The 19,173-nt window shown below is 33.2% G+C and overlaps 1 protein-coding gene across 1 annotated transcript; it reads left to right on the top strand.

The window, feature by feature from the left end:
• Nucleotides 1-13,537: 13,537 nt before the first annotated feature.
• Smp_166490 (guanosine-diphosphatase, putative) lies at nucleotides 13,538-17,267 on the top strand (the record flags this gene model as incomplete). Its single annotated transcript, XM_018792808.1, has 2 exons — nucleotides 13,538-13,683; nucleotides 17,030-17,267. Coding segments are annotated over 2 exons (384 nt in total), but the record flags the coding sequence as incomplete, so codon positions are not given.
• Between the last annotated feature and the right edge of the window lie 1,906 nt (nucleotides 17,268-19,173).

Below are 19,173 nucleotides of genomic sequence, written 5' to 3'. Positions count from 1 at the left end.
CATAATCTTCAATACGAACATCAAGACATTTCTACTGAACGGAGCTGAAACTTGGAGAACTACCACAGACATCATGAATAAAGTGCAAGTATTCCTAAACAATTGTCTACACAAGATACTGAACGTTCGTTGGTCGGGGACCATCAGCAACAGCCTTCTGTGGGAGGGGACAAACCAGCTTCCAGCTGAAGAGGAAATAAGGAAAAGATGTTGGAACTGGATAGGACATACATTACGGAAATCATCATACTGTATCAACAGGCAAGCCCTAACCTGGAATCCTGAAAGCTAAAGGAAAAGGGGAAGATCAAGGAATACATGGCGTTGGGAATCGGAACCGGACATCAAAAGAATGAATAGCAATTGAAAACTATTGAAAAGCATTGCCCTGGATAGAATTGGCTGGAGAATCGTAGTAGGTAGCTTATTCTCCTCCACGAGTAGTAATAGGCGTAAGTTGTTAGATGTCCTTATTCAGTTATTAGTGTGTTGTTAGGTTTTATTTCATTTCGTTTGAAGTTTCTTGGCTGTGATTTTGTAACCCGTTCAACACTTTCTATTCATTTTGTGCGTAAATGAAGTGTATTGGATAATAACATTCTTAATAATGTTTTTATAATTTCATGTTAAAACTTTATTTGAAAGAGTTACCAATAATTATCACTTTAAAAATAAAATCAATTCACTGACCACTGTCATTAATTCAGAACATTTTGTTATCTATGACAAATCAATATTCCTACTTATGTTTATCATTGATATAATTGTAAACATGATTATCACAAAACTAATCCATTTCTTAGGTTGGTTAGAATTCATCTACATTCAGCCGCCTAACTTTATTCTATACACATTTTCACGCATATTGTGCATATAAAGAAGAACTTGAACAAATATATACTCATATTTTAAGAGGAGATTCTTTTTTAACGAATAATGAACTCGTTGGTACAGCATTATAAGAAAATAAGGAACAAATAATTGTGATCATTATTAAATTCACTTAGTATTATTTGTTTGAATCTTCCCATTGATGTTTAGGACTGCAACTGGTCAGTCTCTTATTAGCATATGTGCATACTGTGCGTATTGCCTCGATATAGCCTTAATTCACAAGCATTGTAAGCAAAGATGGATAGTGGCTAGCAGGACGAAACGCGCGTCCTGGATTCCACTGCTAGCCACTATCTATCTTTGCTTACAATGTGATCATTATTATTATTGCATTACATCGAAATAAAATAACTACCTGAATATGTCTTTCATTGTCTAATAAAAGGAAAAGAAGAAATAATTTATACTTATCATATAAACGAGAAGAAATAAATAGTCAAATATAATTACATGTACAATCGTAATTAAATGTTGAAAATTATTTTTAACAAAATGCACTTACAATATTCTGTCGTTACTATTGTTATTATTATTAATGAAAATCTCCATGTAACATAACAGGTGTTCATTACGAAATTCTTGATGTTCAAATTGCTTTATTCAATGTCTTTTATTTAAAACAAAGTCGAATAACTGTGCCTTTAAGAAGTAAACAAGCTAACACTGTTACTTCTTTTTCAAATCTTTGATAATGAATATATGTACGTCTATTGAACACCTGAATAATATGGGGTTGTGATATACTGGGTCAATCACATTTTGACCAAATGATAAAGAAAAGATACTGACAGGGGCAAGCTAATAGTAAAGATTTAGCTATACTTTCTGAGGCAATAGTAATATGATGCTTGTTAGAAATCTGGTCTCATTTTTCCATGAAGAAGGATACATGTTTATGAATAAGTGGTGCATCTATTTCCGGTTTGGTTAACCAGTAAAAGATTCCTACTCAGTCTTAGTTTTCTCACTCAAATAGCTAGTTGAGCCCGCATTTAGAAAATGTATCTATCAAAAGAGGAATCTGACGACCATAGAACATTGTTTGAAGCATAAATCCAATTGATCTGACTTCATACGTGTATCAGTATATGTTTACGTCTTTACGATGATTTGATAACATTTTAACTGAATGCTGAAATATGTAATGTATCTTTAACCACAAAGTAATTCATTGTTGATTGCAGTGTAAGACGCAAAGACTCACTAATGACTGGTATGTATATAAGTTAATCAATAGTGTTTAGTTTGGGTAACTTAATATTATACATTGTGGCATTTCAAGTTAATTGAAATCAACATTCTCACATGTTATAATGTCATAGTTGATTATCGAATCGAATCTTTGCTGTTCTTTGTTTTACCGTAAAATTTTTAAAAACTGTTTACTGTGTTTCGAAAATTAGTATTTTCTGATCACTACCTTTTGGATTAAATTGTAAATTTCAAACTATAGAACTTTATTAATTAAAAATATAATCTTTTAAATGTAACAAATAACAATACTGGAGTGTTTGGCATGTGTTTATGAATTTCTGAATGAAAAAACGTCTCAAAACCACATGATACTCAATACTTGATTAAAAGATAGAAATGGAGTAGATTTATGAATCATCCATGACTTTTATGTTGAGAATCGCATCAACAAAATTGTAATTAAGACAGAGACGTCTTCTTACCGTTTTTGAAATATTTGTACAAATTCACAATATCTAACACTGACTACTCAACTCTGAGATATTGACGATGTTTGTAAATCGTCCTATGCGTTTTGATTAAAACATTGAGTTTGTAGAGTATATGGTAGGAGAAATGAAGCGCTAAATTCTTTTCTGGATATTTATTGGTTTAGGTGATTTTTATATGTAAATGACATTTACAGAATTTCATTTATCGGAAATTAGAACATTAAAATAATCTAAATAGATAGAAACAAACCTTAATTTGATCCATTTAAGGCATATTACTAATCTAAAAGGTTCTATTCACGATCTGTATGCTTCTTAACTACAATATATACAATTAGTCTCAGTAAATAAAATGCATTCATCCTCTGTCTTACTGTTAATGAAGCATATTTCATATTTTTTTACAGTTTTCCTTTGACTTTCTCTTTCATTTTCATACTTTAGACATTATTTTCACTTTTTGACTTTTTCGCTTTACCTATACAAATTATCTCATTGATGGAATCACATTTTTTGAATACTAATACTATTCTTTGCGTGTTATCTTAGCAGCCTAATGTCTAGAATTTTTCGTCCCCAAATGCCCTGGTACGGTCGAGAGAAGGGAGAGTCAGCTCACCCTCTCGAAATGCTCTCATATGACCACGCGTATACAGCCACTGCCACGCAAGTCCTAATCGCTGCCTTCTCGTGGAGCGGGTGTTGTTTACGAAATCGAGAGGACGAAAAGCGAATGTCCGGAGCTTTAACCGCATCGATGGACACGGAGGGTCCACCTAGAGGAGTTGGAAAACCCTGATTCCAAACCAATGGTGCACATGGGCTCCAGGATCCTGGAGGAACAAGTGGCGTACGAACCAACTATCGGTCACTGGCTACCATGGGACTGTATCTCCTGACGTTTCTCCACTGCCTTGTAGATCAGACCTTTAGGTCATAGGCTCCAGCTGTGGTCCCCTGAGAAAACCACCTGCTTCGGTCTGGGCACCCGAGTAGTATCCCAGCCCTCACACAAATTGAGTGATTTATGTGGTGCATATCTATTTGATGTCTCCTTGTACCAATATTTGTGTCCAAATAAATAAATAAGTAACATAAATTCAGTATTAAATTACTTTGTCACATTTGAAGGTCATTCAATTTAATGTTTTCAACTTCCTATGATTCTGTCATTCTACAATAGATGCCAAATGTTATTATGACAGAATAAAAGAGGTGAACAGTGCACATAAAACTAAATAATTAATTTATTCTTAATACTTTCATTTATACTAATTCACCTATTTATAATTTATTACAATAATTTCATATTGTCGTGAAATAAACGATATGACATAATTCATTTTAAATAATTCAGACATACCATAACATGCTTATTCAATCGTTCAAGTACACATTCCTGGTAATTAATTATCATATTCTGAAGAAACCAACATACGTGGGTGTCTTGGTATGTATTCATTCTTTTTCTGAAATACTTATAGAATATATTCCAATTAATTAATTATTATTATTATTGTTGGGGATGTCAAATCCCCAGAACATACTTGGTAAATGGCTTAATCTTGTAGTTTTATTTTGAAAATTTGAATTTAGCTGTTTTCGCGCCAAAAGCGCTCTTTTTACCTTCACGTCATATTTCCCACTTGTAAACTATCTTAAACGCTATTGGTCCATTGTTTCTTTGTGTGTGCTATTTACTAATGATGCTCAAGGACAAATTGTTGCTGTATAAACGCGCTTGACTTTTTCCCTTATTTGATTGCTTGTACTCGGCTGCTTGCGGAATACATACATATTCCCCTACTTGCCTTGGACTTCTTCATCAAGTTAGCGGGGCCCGGGACAACCGATTATATAGCTTATTGTGTCATTGGTTTTCGTTCGTTACCGCGGAATCGATTTAGCTCAAGCATAACAATTATTGCTGTAATTAATGCTATTTATCTGGTTACAGTGAAGAAACCTCAATACAAATTATAAAACTTTGCTATAATTTCCGCTGCAAAATATATCCAACTTTTAAATACTTTAAACAAAGTTTCCCAACACTTTGTCTCCCATTGATCATCAATTATGAGTTTCCGGACAACTTGGATTCATGCACTAAACATTATATATTTACCTGTCGTTTCCCCTAAGGTTGAACAATAAGGAAAATGTACCAACCGTTATTGTGTTCCCGCTTTTATCTTATAGTCGTTAGTATCAACATACGTTGAAGGATTTTGCAAAACCACATGAGAACATGGTGAGATTTACATTCGTAAATACTTTGTTAAAACAAATTAAAAATGTGAATAATTATTCTAATAGCTTTAGAATAGATAGCTCAAAAATGCAAAAATTATTTTCCCTATGATAGTGCTCAAAAGTGATTGCAGCTACCCATTTACTTGTATTTTTATTCTTCCTCTAAATATTAAGTTAGTTTTCATTCTTTGAAATCCATCCTACCTTTTCACCTTTATTTGTTATGGATTGATATGCAGCAGCATGGGCCTATATATTATTTATACCAGATTCTGTATGTACTAAAGAATGTTTCACTGATGAATTCTTTGTGAACCATCTTAAAAGTATATTAATCATAAATATGTTGATAAGGTATTTTAATAATAAGTAAAATAATCCTATAAGATTGAACCATTCATCAAGACAGTGTATTCTACCTGCTTATTATTAATTGTATATTAAACCTGAGATGGTTCACTTCACTCATTAATAGTAAAAGGAATATTATAACTGATGATATGATACAGGATCGGTTGTAACTATTCAGATAAATTTACTTTTTGTCTATCTTTTGAATCTATCTTCAAATTATTTTATAATTTTAATTCTGTGACTTCTCTTATTCTGTTCAAGTCACATTCTGTATGTTTAATCAGTTTCGCTATCACTGATAATACCACTTTAGTATTCCTCTTGATAATTTCACCTCACTGTCGTTTGACAACATCATTCAATGTTGATTTGTCCCAAATTTCTATGCTGTTTATGACTGACTGGTCGTTAAAATATTATCAATAATACTAAAAAACTGCCTTCATAATAGTATATATATAGGTCTATGCTTTTATACTTTTTCACAATTACATCCAAAGATGTTGAGAATCAACAAGATCCAAATAGTTGTTCTGATCCATTACACTTTGAAACTCCCACCCATATGATCAAATCCAACAAGCAGCATCAGTCCTCTCAACACTTGGTATGGATTTTAACTAGCACGAAACCTAACTCCGGGGTTTTCTATCAGTTTTACCAACCACCTACTATTTTAATATAGTTGACGAGATTTCGAGTCACCTAGGCTAGTGTTCACTTTGCAACTTGATCGAACAACTAGACAAACACGATATTGATCGCCACACAGTGGTCAATCAACTGAACATTTTTTCATATTCAGTTCATCGGCTATACAAGTCATGCTGTAGTGAACGAGAACACAAATGGAAACAATTGAATTTATTTGAATACAAAATTACAGAACATCTTAGTAAAATCTTAGAAGCATACAGTAAATACTTAATTTATAAAATACCAATCAATCGCCTCAAACCCTATTGTTCCTTCATTTTCACACCAATCATTCTCTGTTCTCGTTCTTTTTTCTTCGACCTTCTGCCTCCAGGTATTTCACTTTCGATTAATGATACATACTACTTATATCTATCGACATCAGTAGCGTACACAACAATGCCATTTCTTTTTTAAATAAGTTATCCATTTTAAACCAAGGTTAATATATAAACTAGCTTAGTTAACTGAAGTAAACTGCTGGTTGGAGAATTGATTAATCACTGACTTTATTCATCAAATGAAAAAGTATCGAAAACTTAAAAAATATTCAGCACGTTTTTTTAACAAAGCACATGGTCTCACCATATATATATATACAGAGAGAGAGAGAGATTTGTGTGTGTCTAATAGTTACCTATCAAGAACAAATTCCCCTCAATTTTTAATCGGTATTATATCTGTTTTTTATTTAGCAATAGCTTTAAAACAATAAGAAAATAAAATAGCATTGTTATTTTTTGTAATCCCGTGCGTCACTATTTTTCGTGTAGTCATAATTTATCCGAAGTTATCCGTCGACTTTATAGAATTCGATAATTACAATTACTTTATCTTGACTAGTCTGCTTTTTCGTCGCTTTGTTTGTTCTAAAAATATATGTTTTTCTATCGAGTACTTAAGTTTTTGTAATTATTTGTATCTGTATAAGACCATTTGGTGAAAAAAAAACGTATTTTTAAATGACTACAATATTGATTGTTGAATTTTATCGCAAAGAATGTGAAATGCAAGTTCATTCTGAATAAAAATGATAGTTTTATTTTTTATGCAAATGAGATCATGGAATTATTAAGAAAATAAATCTATTTCATATTGTCAGTTGTACAGTATAATCAATCGTCCATCAAGATTCATCTTGAGGTTATAATTTGACTCGATTTAACGATGCGGACTGGTCATTTTAGCACTAACTATTTTGCTTTATTTTGCCAACAATCTTAAATACATATTCTATGACTGTAAACGATTTATTCGCTTTAAACTTGACTATCGTTTTTGCAACGTTAATTTAGATTTATAACTGTCGAACCTAATGAACATTTATTGAAAAGTATATTTGTCTTCTAGGTCATGTGTCTTTGTTTAAAGTGGTTGTCTGGCTAATTTAATCTACTATGTAAGCTATATTTCGATTTAATGATCTTTCTACACGTTCAATGCTAGTAATCTCTGTTTCTACGAAATTCAAAGTGAAAAATAAGTTTACTACATTTTAAACTCTAACAAATCTTCGAAAGGCTAATATATCTCAAGATTTTTCATTTCTAATACTATTTTTGGAGAATCGTAACATTCACTATTCATTTGTACTATATCAATACTCTCTCAGTGTTTCATTTTTAAAATAATGTTTACATAATCCACATAAACATTCTTACATCACAATTCGCACTTTAGAAAATTACCAGTAGACATTTTAAATTATCTAAAGGCATCAAAATTCACTTTGAATATGGCCTTAAAAATTTCACGTCTCGCGTGCGGGATCGTAGATGCGCACTACTGAGGAGTCCCATATTAGAATGAAATGGTCATCCAGTGCTTCCAGGATTTCAATGGTGGTCTACCTTAGATCGACTCGTGAATTCACTTCGTATTATTATGTTAGAGAACCCTAAAAGTCATTCGTTTCGTTATAAACACCGAATTCATTTTTAGTTATGAATAAACGAACTGCATTGAATATGTAAATAGGTGTTCAAGTACTAAGCACCACATGATTTCGCGTAGATAATTCAGTCAGTTGATCACTTAGTTGTTAAAAATAAAGCCAGAACAGAGTGAACACTGTACATTTTTTGGTGTATGTACCTGTGAAATTCTTACTCTTATATTTGCTGTATTCACATATCTTTAATTAATTTTAGTTAACACAATCTAGCGTTGTCACACAATAGGAGAGTTAATCATTTAAGTTTCATATGATAAGATCATATTTTACCCCTACTAATTATATTTTTGGTGTTGATAATTACTTATCGACTAATCAATCCGCTATAGATAGCAAGACAAAATGATTTTTCTTAGATCGATACCTGTTTTTATAATTTGGTCTAGGAGGTTCTGCGAATCAGTCATCTACCACTATGTCCATTTTTCCATAGCGTCCCAGTGTGGTGTGTGCTACTGATGTCGATAGATATAAGTAGTATGTATCATTAATCGAAAGTGAAATACCTGGAGGCAGAAGGTCGAAGAAAAAAGAACGAGAACAGAGAATGATTGGTGTGAAAATGAAGGAACAATAGGGTTTGAGGCGATTGATTGGTATTTTATAAATTAAGTATTTACTGTATGCTTCTAAGATTTTACTAAGATGTTCTGTAATTTTGTATTCAAATAAATTCAATTGTTTCCATTTGTGTTCTCTTTCACTACACCAGAAAATTTAGTTGATTCATCTGTATAACTTCGTCATATGGCCACATATCCATGTGTTAGGCACGCTCCATACATAATCTAACCATTATTCATTCTATCTTTGCAGCGTCCACGGAGAAATCACTTCAATGATAATAAATGTCCATTATTTTCAGTCTTATACGCTAAACTGTTAACGGGCATGTACCACATCCGTTCGTACTTAAAATGCAGAAACAGTTACAATTTAAATCATTAGTAACTTACGTATAACTGACCGAATATTTTGCTATTAAAATATCATGAACTAAGCTGGATATAATATATTCTACGAATAGATATGGAGTGTCTGTAGCACAGTGATATGGCTCAGGATCTGTATGAGTGGAGCAAATACATTCACTTTTTTGTCTTAAAATACTTATACGTTTTATTTCAGTAACTTATTTTTTACCTGGTATCATAATTTCTATTCCTAGTCATTATTATTACTCATACTGTTACTACTTTCTCTACTCTGGCATTTTTCGTCATAATTTCATGAAGCTATGTTGATGTGGTGTAGTAACCTGAATCGATGCACTTATGTCCCAGGTTCTGTGTTTTTTGTCTGAATGACCATCTTTTTACTTCCTTTGCTTATGCACCGAGACAAAATTTTAATTTACGCATTAGTATTTTCCTTAAAATTTCAAACGTTCCTATTTTCTTGTTTCATTTTCTTTCAATTCTAGATTTAATTCATTTGTAGGCTTTAAAAAGTGAGTTCCACTTTTCTTCGTTTCTTTTTCCAATATTCAGTAGTACTAAATCATTTAAATAAAAACCGTTTTTCAAGCTACATATTTACTTTGTATTACAACAGCCAACATAAAAAAAACACTAGATCACATGGAATATTGTTCCGATCGCCTAATCTTAAAACCTGACGATTCACGGAGGTCGATCTTATATAATATGGAATTTGTCTGCATTACATACAATCGCCGAACTAAGACCTGATTTTCAGCTTTCGTTATTTTTCATATTTGTAAACAAAAAACTAAGACAGACTTTGTCCTATTATGTAACACAGACAAAACATAAAAGCTAATAGCGAATGCTACAAATCAGTACGTAAACAAACTCCTTTGGTATTGCAGAGCTATGAATAACGTTATGGATCGTCCATGGTATGAATAATGGAGATTTTCTATTCAGTGGCAAATACTTAAAACTGTTATATATACAGCGTACCATAAATAATATACAAACCATCATAACGTAATAGACTAAGTGTTAATAAATACTAATACACTTTGATTTTATAAAACTGACATTATGACGTATAACATTACAAGAAAGTTTGAAGTGTACAAACTCTCATACTTATTCAGGGAATGAATCATGAAAGTCCAATAGAAAATGTTTCAAATGACAAAACACAAACAATCGATTAAATAATGAATTAAAGCTGTCACTTATGCATACATATATAAAATATATAATAAAAAAAAGATACATCTTAACAGATTAATAATTATGAAATAACGTAAAAGTTACAAAACGACCATCTATTGTTTATTACCATATATTCCAAAAAATGACTTACCAATTATACTATCCTGAAACAAGTATAGAAATCAGTATATATCCGTAGATTTTCATTACTCTTTGAAACACACATCACTGATCCAATTCGAATAACGATTGTGAACACGAATCATGAAATTAAATAATCTTTATCAATCATCGTACTAAAAGAAACCAAGCGAAAACAAGAAACACTGAAAATGTTTATATATTTCAGTGAGAATATTTATTAAATGTGAGTAGATATACATAACCTGTCCAATAAATACACCTATTGAGCTACTAAGCATATTGGGAAAATTAGGAACTATCACAATCCTCAAGTGATGTTGAAAGGTGTTTGTCGAAAAAAAACGTGTATTTTCAATTCCACAAAGTGTTTTAGAAGGCACTATGAAAACAGCAAGTGTGATTCAAGGCCAGAAAGATTGTCATCATTATATATTGATGAAAACCTCAATTGTATGCTGCGTCCTCGAATTTCTGACAGGCATTTCAGTATCCGGTCGGTTACTGACGAACGAAGTATGCGAAAACCGCACATACACACTATTTTGGACGGTAAGGCCAATAGGAAACTGTAAAGACTGATAGCTGAAGTCTTACAAAAGTACTTTGAACAACGAAAACGGAGAAGTGTATGGTGAAAATAAAGTCTGAATAACATCACCTACAAATAAATATTAGTTCTGACGACCTCGATAACTACACATCGTATGTTCGTGGGCAACAATGCATACAGTTTTGAGAAGCAACCCCTCAGTGGTACAAATTCCCATTATTTCTCAATCGGAGCCAATAAAAGCAATGGGTAGAACAATTCACTCAAGATGGCTTTCAAAATTACTCATATAGAGCTGTAATCAGTATTCAGGATGATCCACGTCACATGCTTTAAGGAGAATTATTACAATAAGAAGTCCACAGACATCTGTATTATGTATGATAATCATAAAATAAGTCGATGTGTCGTCAATGTATTCGTGGTTCACTTACCACTAGCCAACTTTAGAATGTACTGAAATTGATTATATGGATTGAGTAGCGTTATTATTTTCGACTTCAGTTGTTATAAAATGTTTTTCTGAATAAAAGTAACAATTATGTGAATTCCTATCATTCTGTTTTCGACATAATCAAGTTTGTAGTTATTCCAAAGTATAACTTCCTTTGTAAACGAACTGAAGACTAGGTGACGTGCTATGATTCGAAGTGGTTGATATACTGGACTATTTGGCAAAACTTATGAACTGACAGAATCATCAATTTTGTTAACGACCAAACGGTGATCTTGATACCTTTAGAATGATCGTTGTGATCATTAAATTAAATAACCATAAAAATCTTCAAAAAATTAATGAAGTTGAACAGTTTCGCGACTTCTGACATATGAGCACATCGACCGACATGCAATAGTCTCATCGCAATGTTAAGCTTGTTCAACTTTATGTGGTTGGAAGCAGAACGCATAATCGAACAGTGACATAAAATTTGTTGGATGTCGAATAACACATGCAGTATAAAATACGAAGAAATCATGTGTGTCTGATATGCATATATGTTGAGGAGCTTAAGATAGTCGCAATATGTGGTTCTTAACGGTGGAGGTTTGTATCTCAGATGGATAATTTTGGCAGAGTTTCATTCTCTGAACCTGACGGTTTGGTTTGTTTTTTGTAGACTTTGACTTTTGGATATTTGTGTCATTGGTGGAGAGCAGGGATAGAGATTCCTTTGCTAGGTTTGATTCGATTGAGTCGAATAGGGCCGTTATGATGAAGGATATCACCAATTCGTCGTTGTTGATTCGAATCTCTTTCATCTTATCCAACTATTGTGCGGGAGACTTAACGGGGTGATTGGGTGAATCAACTGTTTCAATTCTCTTGAAATTTCCCCAGATACATTGTGTTGAGATTCTGGGCAGTGATGCTATTAGACGTAGTGGAATGCTTGGTTTGTGTAGTTCTGGTCTACCGTAGAATTGAAGGAGTACTGGTCCATTGTATTTCATTCTTCATTGATCTTGTATTGGTATTTGTCCTGCTTTGACAAGTTTGTTTGAAATCCTGTAGATTTAGTTGTCTAACATCTTGACTGGATTTGTGTGCAGTGATTTACATACGCTTTTATCGAGAAGTAGTTCCTCAGACTTCCCTGATATATTCTTCATTCTCCATACTTACTTTAGAGCGCTCATCCAGCTCAGAGAGTGAAACCCCACCAAAATGTGGTTATAAACGTTCAGGGACGCGACTTGGAGTTGTTTTAAATTTCGATTTTCGACATTATTTCATACTTTTGACTCACCAGGTAGTTTCCATATGTATTGTTGCTTTGACTCGTTTTGGTTTTCTACTTTGTTAATTTCTTCATGGCGCGATGATGTTTTAGCAATAAAATAGTGAGTCTGGTTATTGGACAGTTAATCGATCTAAATGCAACAATTCGATTTGATTGAAGGATATTTGACGTGCACTTATTGACTGATCGTTTAGGGTAAACAGTTTTTATGAAGACCTATTCGTCGAATCACTGTACTGCTTTAGTAGTATTAGTTATGTCCCGATAAGTGTAGTGAACGCTAACTTGTGAATTCGTTTATGGACCAATACTATGTGTATATTTCTATCGTATAATTGTTGACTAACTAAATTATTCATGTTCATGTCCCCCTCATTATGAGGTTTATTTTGAACTGTGAACTAACATTATATGATTTACCGTTCTTGAATTATACCCACTCTATCAATCACTGTTCCCCACATTCACAGCCACATTTGGCTAAATCGTGTACAAATGTTATTTTCTAATTTATGGCACGATGTAGTCTGTTTGATTGGTATGTAAACCCAGTATGCTTCAAATAAATTATTCATATTGCAGAAGCTGTTATTGGTGTTCTGGCTTAACTGTCTGGGCTAGGCAGAAAGCAGGATCGATAAGTACTCTAGGCTGCTCGTACGGGTTACGTGTGTCATTGATTCGATCGATAAATCACTTCTTCCTAATAGGCGGCACAAGATATAACAATTAGCTTCCACATGTTATAGCAGTATTTATCTGGAGTTCATTAAAAGTTCAGAGATAGCATCCATATACAGTCTTTTTTTAAATCTAGTTTGTAACGCATCACATTACGTTGACATATGTATCGTGTACTAACACAAAATCTTGATACATATCGTCTGATTTGATAATCTGGTCTAAGTCTACTCAGTATATATCAGCAATAATAACTGTAAATATTACAACAATAAAACGTCTGAATTTGGATATCCTGTACAGAATTAGCTTGAACAAGTTCATCCTAAATTTCTCCAAGTATTTCAACAATTAATATCATGTAACTGAAAGTTTGAATTTTGTTATTACCTACTATTATGTATAATGATTGCTATCTGATTAGTTAATACGTTTATTTAATATTTCTTTACAGATTAATATGCTTTAAAGCTTCATATTTAGTTAGTGCATTTCATAAAGGCTTGCACTTTCCAACCAATTATGAAGGCCTTATTCCCACTCTTGAAATTAATAAAACCGAATTACAATGGAGTTTAGGAGCTTTATTATATAAATTAAAGTAAGATTATTATTATTATTATTATTACTATTATTATTATTATTTGTACATGAGATGCTCGAATAAAACTATATAGGATACTTTTAACTAAAGAAACCGAATATTCGTAAGCAGATATAATAATTCAATTTAAAAATGTATCACTTCAGTGTGAACCTTAAAATAGCCACTAATGTTATATCAGTATTGTTTATTCCATAGAATAGAAAAAAATCATTTCTTTTAGAATTGGAATTATTATTTCTTATGTTGAGTGCTAACACTAAAAATTAATATAAATGGCTATAAATAGTGAATATAAAGGAACTGTTACAAGGATTATAGAAGATCTGTAAATGATCTGTTCAATGTTTTGTTGTATCCTTTTCCAAATGAACAACTTTACTTCAATAGCGATAAATCACCAGAGCAAAATAGCTTACACCTAAGGAAAACATTACACAAACTAATACTGACAAACTTTGAACAAAATAGAAATGGCAGTAATGTGAGTTTTCAATCCTCCTTTAGTTCAACTCAGTAAGTCATATGCGATGTAGAACTTGATACATATGTGCATCGCTTGAAGTGGATAAATTAAATTAGCACAGTTAGATGACATAGTACATGAAGTAATAGTGGCACAAAAGATATGATTCGAGAAAATATGGATTTTCGGACTACGAAAAATGCAAGGTAATTTAGAAACTTAGAATCTAAGAGAGGACAAAGAGTGAATGCACCTTTGCTATTGTGATCGATTCTAAACCATATCCTCAAAATCTCTAACTTTTGGTTACGAAAATCGCTCAGGACCCAATCAAGTATTCTGCATATACTTACAAGACTTAGTATAACACCCAATGATTCATGAATTAATGCCATGTTTTGATCTGACCTCCCCTAGTTCCCTCCCAACCTACTCCTAAACAAGTCATCACGGATCGAGGTATTCGGTGAATGGACATACGTAAAACATGTCCCAACCACCTTGGTTTTCAAAGGTTCACTACCTCACCAGTCGATTTGTCATCTTTATATAGTACTCTGAGTCTAACCTCAGCAATACTTAGTCGGTGGTCCCAACGTACACAAAGAATGCTTCGAATACATCAGTGATCAAATACCGATAAAGTTTATTTTTAAAAGCCATGTTTTGCAGCCATGAACAGGAAGAATTGCTTCCCGCCCTTTCGTTGATAGACGGACATTTCATTAACATCGCAAGTGACATAGGTCATCAAAACCCAATCGAGCTCCTTGAAACCATCGCGAGACCAACCCACTATGGTTGATAACGCCTCCAAGATAAAGGAAGTGGTCGACACACTCAAGTGCTTCACTCACTATCATTACTTGGGGCATTGATGCAGACTAATCCTCAAAAGCTTTTGAATTTTCAATACCTCTTTCTTTACTAAATTTGAAAAGTTATCTGTTATTACCTAGAACCACAGCCTCTCCCATTTTTTTTACTTTCACTATCCACCACTGCTCACGATCATCACATAAATTTTTTGTCAGTCTACGTTCAAGTTGCCTTCGCTCTTCATCGTGTCCCGAGCCTGTTGGGCTGAGCTTGTTTCCATCTATCAACTCAATAAATGCTACCAAAATCCACTGTCGCTTCCTAATTTTTATTTTGAGTTACTGGTAGACATTCATGTTGTTCTCATAGCTATTGGTATATCATATCAGTCTGCATCAAGGTGCTTATCATCTTGGTGACTAACTTACCTCTTCTTTAGTTTTTTCTGGAACATACTGTTAGTCTTAAACTGACTTCTAAGGGGTGTTTCTGCTGCGGCCATTCAAGTTTACAGACACACAGAGGTAAGTCGCATAGGTTCTCCGTATCGACTAGATGAGATAAAGTGAATAAATCCACTTGCATCCTGTACACAGGTTTTGAAAACTCAACATAAATCAGTAGCTCGAAAACTTATAGTCCTAGATAAGAAAACCAGTTTTTTCTATTTTAAATAAGGTTTGAACACTGAAAGCTCCGGCACGTAGTTTAAAGAGCGAGTCCAAAGACTGAAATCTTTAGCATTGGCGGGAATTAGTTCTAATGGCAAAATTGCAGAAGAAGGGTTGATGGTGAGGATAGAAAAAGTATTTGAAAGTGATGAAGGGATTTGACCACGAATAAATGGATCTCGAGTATTGTTAAGAGCGTGTCGGTATTTATCACTTCCCGGTTACCGACATGGTAAAAAGATATTTATTCTCGAGGTGCCTGAAAAATAAACTAGATTATTAGTTGTCTTGGTGACCTGGGAACGTGACTGCGGAGTCTGAGGGATAACCACTTGAGATCAATCACACATGGTTTTTATACGAAAGTTCTCAATGAGTTAGGTTTTTACTTTCAAGGCCCCATCGTGAGACAAAAATTTAATCTTTCCCTTTCGTTTTAAGAAGGCAACATCACTGTTATTAATGGTTATATGAGGAAGAAATATTACTGCCTTCACGATGAAATGCAGTCAGCAATACAACTTCGCGATCAGACCTTCAATTGCTGCTTTTATTCGCACCGTTCTTCAGCACACCTTCCTGGTGTAGTAGAGTCTAAATAAACAAGTGTCCCAGCCAACTTTATAGCCCGGCTGACTCATCACGATAGAGAATCTCAGCCATCACCCCGAGGTAGCATCTACGGTTGGGTTCTATTCAACTATCGAAATGTTCATTGTTTAGACTATCGGACACAAAAAGTTGAAATAATAATACTAACTGTAAGAAAATTATATTATTACTTTTCAACTTCAGTTGAGCTATTTTAAAAATTTAAAAATAGACAATGCGTCTTCATAGAAGTAGTAACTTGGAAAAGTGATACTCAGGTGTTATAACTGTTTTATAATTTCTCCTTATTATGACCCAGCTGTTCCTACTGCTTAGTATTATTGGACACCAATGCACTCTACAAGTCCCCAAATCAGAACACGGTTGAACAGGAAAGAAATTATATTCCGAATAACAAGGATAGATGGAAGTAAGAAGCGCAATAAGAAATACGTTAGTATATTTATGGTTTTTACATGCGAAGATTCTAGAGTCTTCTCCAAGCATCGACTAGAGCTGATTGGTTAAGAATTAGCAATCAGCGTGCACTAACACAATGGTACATGGGACATGCTTTAATCCACTCTATGTCCCGCTAACATCAGGCAAGCAATTCACTATGTTAATGAATCTAACATGTCTTAACAAATACCTATCCAATATTTTTCATAGTGATTTTCTGCCTACGTCTTTCGCTAATTTTATCAACGAATGTTTGTGAGTTCACTGTTTAAGATTTGACTCATGTTTCTTTCTTTCTAATTCTTTCCTTTCTTTCACAAAAACAAACATTTAGAGCAACTACAATAGACGAAGAACAAAAGAGGGAAACTATTCTGTTGTCAGTGGTTATTTTTTGCATTGTAATCGTTTTAATATTAATAGCTATTATGCTCTATTTTACAATACTCAAATGTTTACGCACAAGTAAACAAGAACAAAATGGTTCAATTACAACTGATATGAACAATATAGAATCGAATGTAAAAAGTAATAATGATACGTTAAATCAATTAAATGATAAAATGCCATGATTTCCGAATAATCATTATCCAAATAATATACATCCACTTACTAACACTTCATATCATAAGCGCTTGTCATATGTTTACATAATGAGCGCTTTATTTAAATTTATTTGACTCGTGTTATGGTTATGTACTCATAACTTTTCTTTAGACATTAGTCTGTTGAAACAAAGGAAAGATAAGATACTATTTTATTGAGGTTTGTGTGCGCCCGATTCTTACATTTGTAATTATTTTCTTTGATTTGATTATTTATTTATTATAACTATTGTTTACTTCAAACTTATCTTTATTTTTGATAATAAAAGCTGAACAAGTTTTTTTTCCGTTATAATTGTATTCTTACTTACCTTACATTGGTCGATCAGCTTAAAGACGCGTGTCAATTAGTGGCTTAGTCGAGATATAAGTCACACGGGGTAATACGTGCTATGCGATCATATTAGCTTACTGACGAATATTATTCGTTTGATAATTACTGGTTAAAAAAATTCTATACTATCCTCGTAATTGTAATAGAGATTAAGACACGTATACGTGCATGATACGACCAGTTAGCCTTGCATAAGATATTTTAATATATGAACGTTTGTGTCTGAGTTCAGTGTGTTATGTCGCAATCAACTCCATGTACGAAAATCTATTCATCAATATAATAATTATTAACAATGTCTTCAGAAGAGCATACTGAAGATCTCACAAAACATGAATGGTATTCAACACTTAGTGAAATAAAGGCTTGATTTAATTTGACGATAGATTCTCACATCCTTATTCAATAAACTAATAAATGCACGTTAGATATCCTTCAATCAAATCGAATTGTTGCATTTAGATCGATTAACTGTCCAATAACCAGACTCACTATTTTATTGCTAAAACATCATCGCGCCATGAAGAAATTAACAAAGTAGAAAACCAAAACGAGTCAAAGCAACAATACATATGGAAACTACCTGGTGAGTCAAAAGTATGAAATAATGTCGAAAATCGAAATTTAAAACAACTCCAAGTCGCGTCCCTGAACGTTTATAACCACATTTTGGGTGGGGTTTCACTCTCTGAGCTGGATGAGCGCTCTAAAGTAAGTATGGAGAATGAAGAATATATCAGGGAAGTCTGAGGAACTACTTCTCGATAAAAGCGTATGTAAATCACTGCACACAAATCCAGTCAAGATGTTAGACAACTAAATCTACAGGATTTCAAACAAACTTGTCAAAGCAGGACAAATACCAATACAAGATCAATGAAGAATGAAATACAATGGACCAGTACTCCTTCAATTCTACGGTAGACCAGAACTACACAAACCAAGCATTCCACTACGTCTAATAGCATCACTGCCCAGAATCTCAACACAATGTATCTGGGGAAATTTCAAGAGAATTGAGGTTACTATCTTAGCCGCGTTGATTCCACATACCTAATTTTAAACACAACGTATAAAAGAACTGTTAAGTAATCATAACATTGAACTGACGATATGACTATCGTGGCTATGTTAACGTTAAACCAATTATTATTAGTGGCCCATACAAAACCCTGGAACTTAACACTAGCGTTATAAAAAAGACATGTTATGTCAATAGCTTATATATATACTTTTTTTTCTCGGTTTAATAATAACGTAAAAAGAGTATTTGACACAACTGTACTTGATCCGCATACTCAATGCAATTTTTTGCTTCTTAACCGTATATTCGTTTCCGTTTTGTGGATTACTCTGATGCACCCTTGGTTACGCACCTAGTCGTAAAAAGCGGTCTTCACCGGCTCAAGGTCATGCACTTGATCGATTTTGTTAAAGAGTCCAACTTCTAGCAAGTTCACCCTTTTACATATACGCATTACAAAAGAGTTTTTTTTTGTTGCTGTTTTCATGGTTCTTCGTACACAAGATATCTACACT

Source organism: Schistosoma mansoni, assembly GCF_000237925.1.
Source record: "Schistosoma mansoni, WGS project CABG00000000 data, supercontig 0111, strain Puerto Rico, whole genome shotgun sequence".
NCBI lineage: Eukaryota > Metazoa > Platyhelminthes > Trematoda > Strigeidida > Schistosomatidae > Schistosoma > Schistosoma mansoni.
The sequence above is the reverse complement of the archived record's forward strand: the minus strand, read 5'-3'. Positions and strand labels throughout refer to the sequence as shown.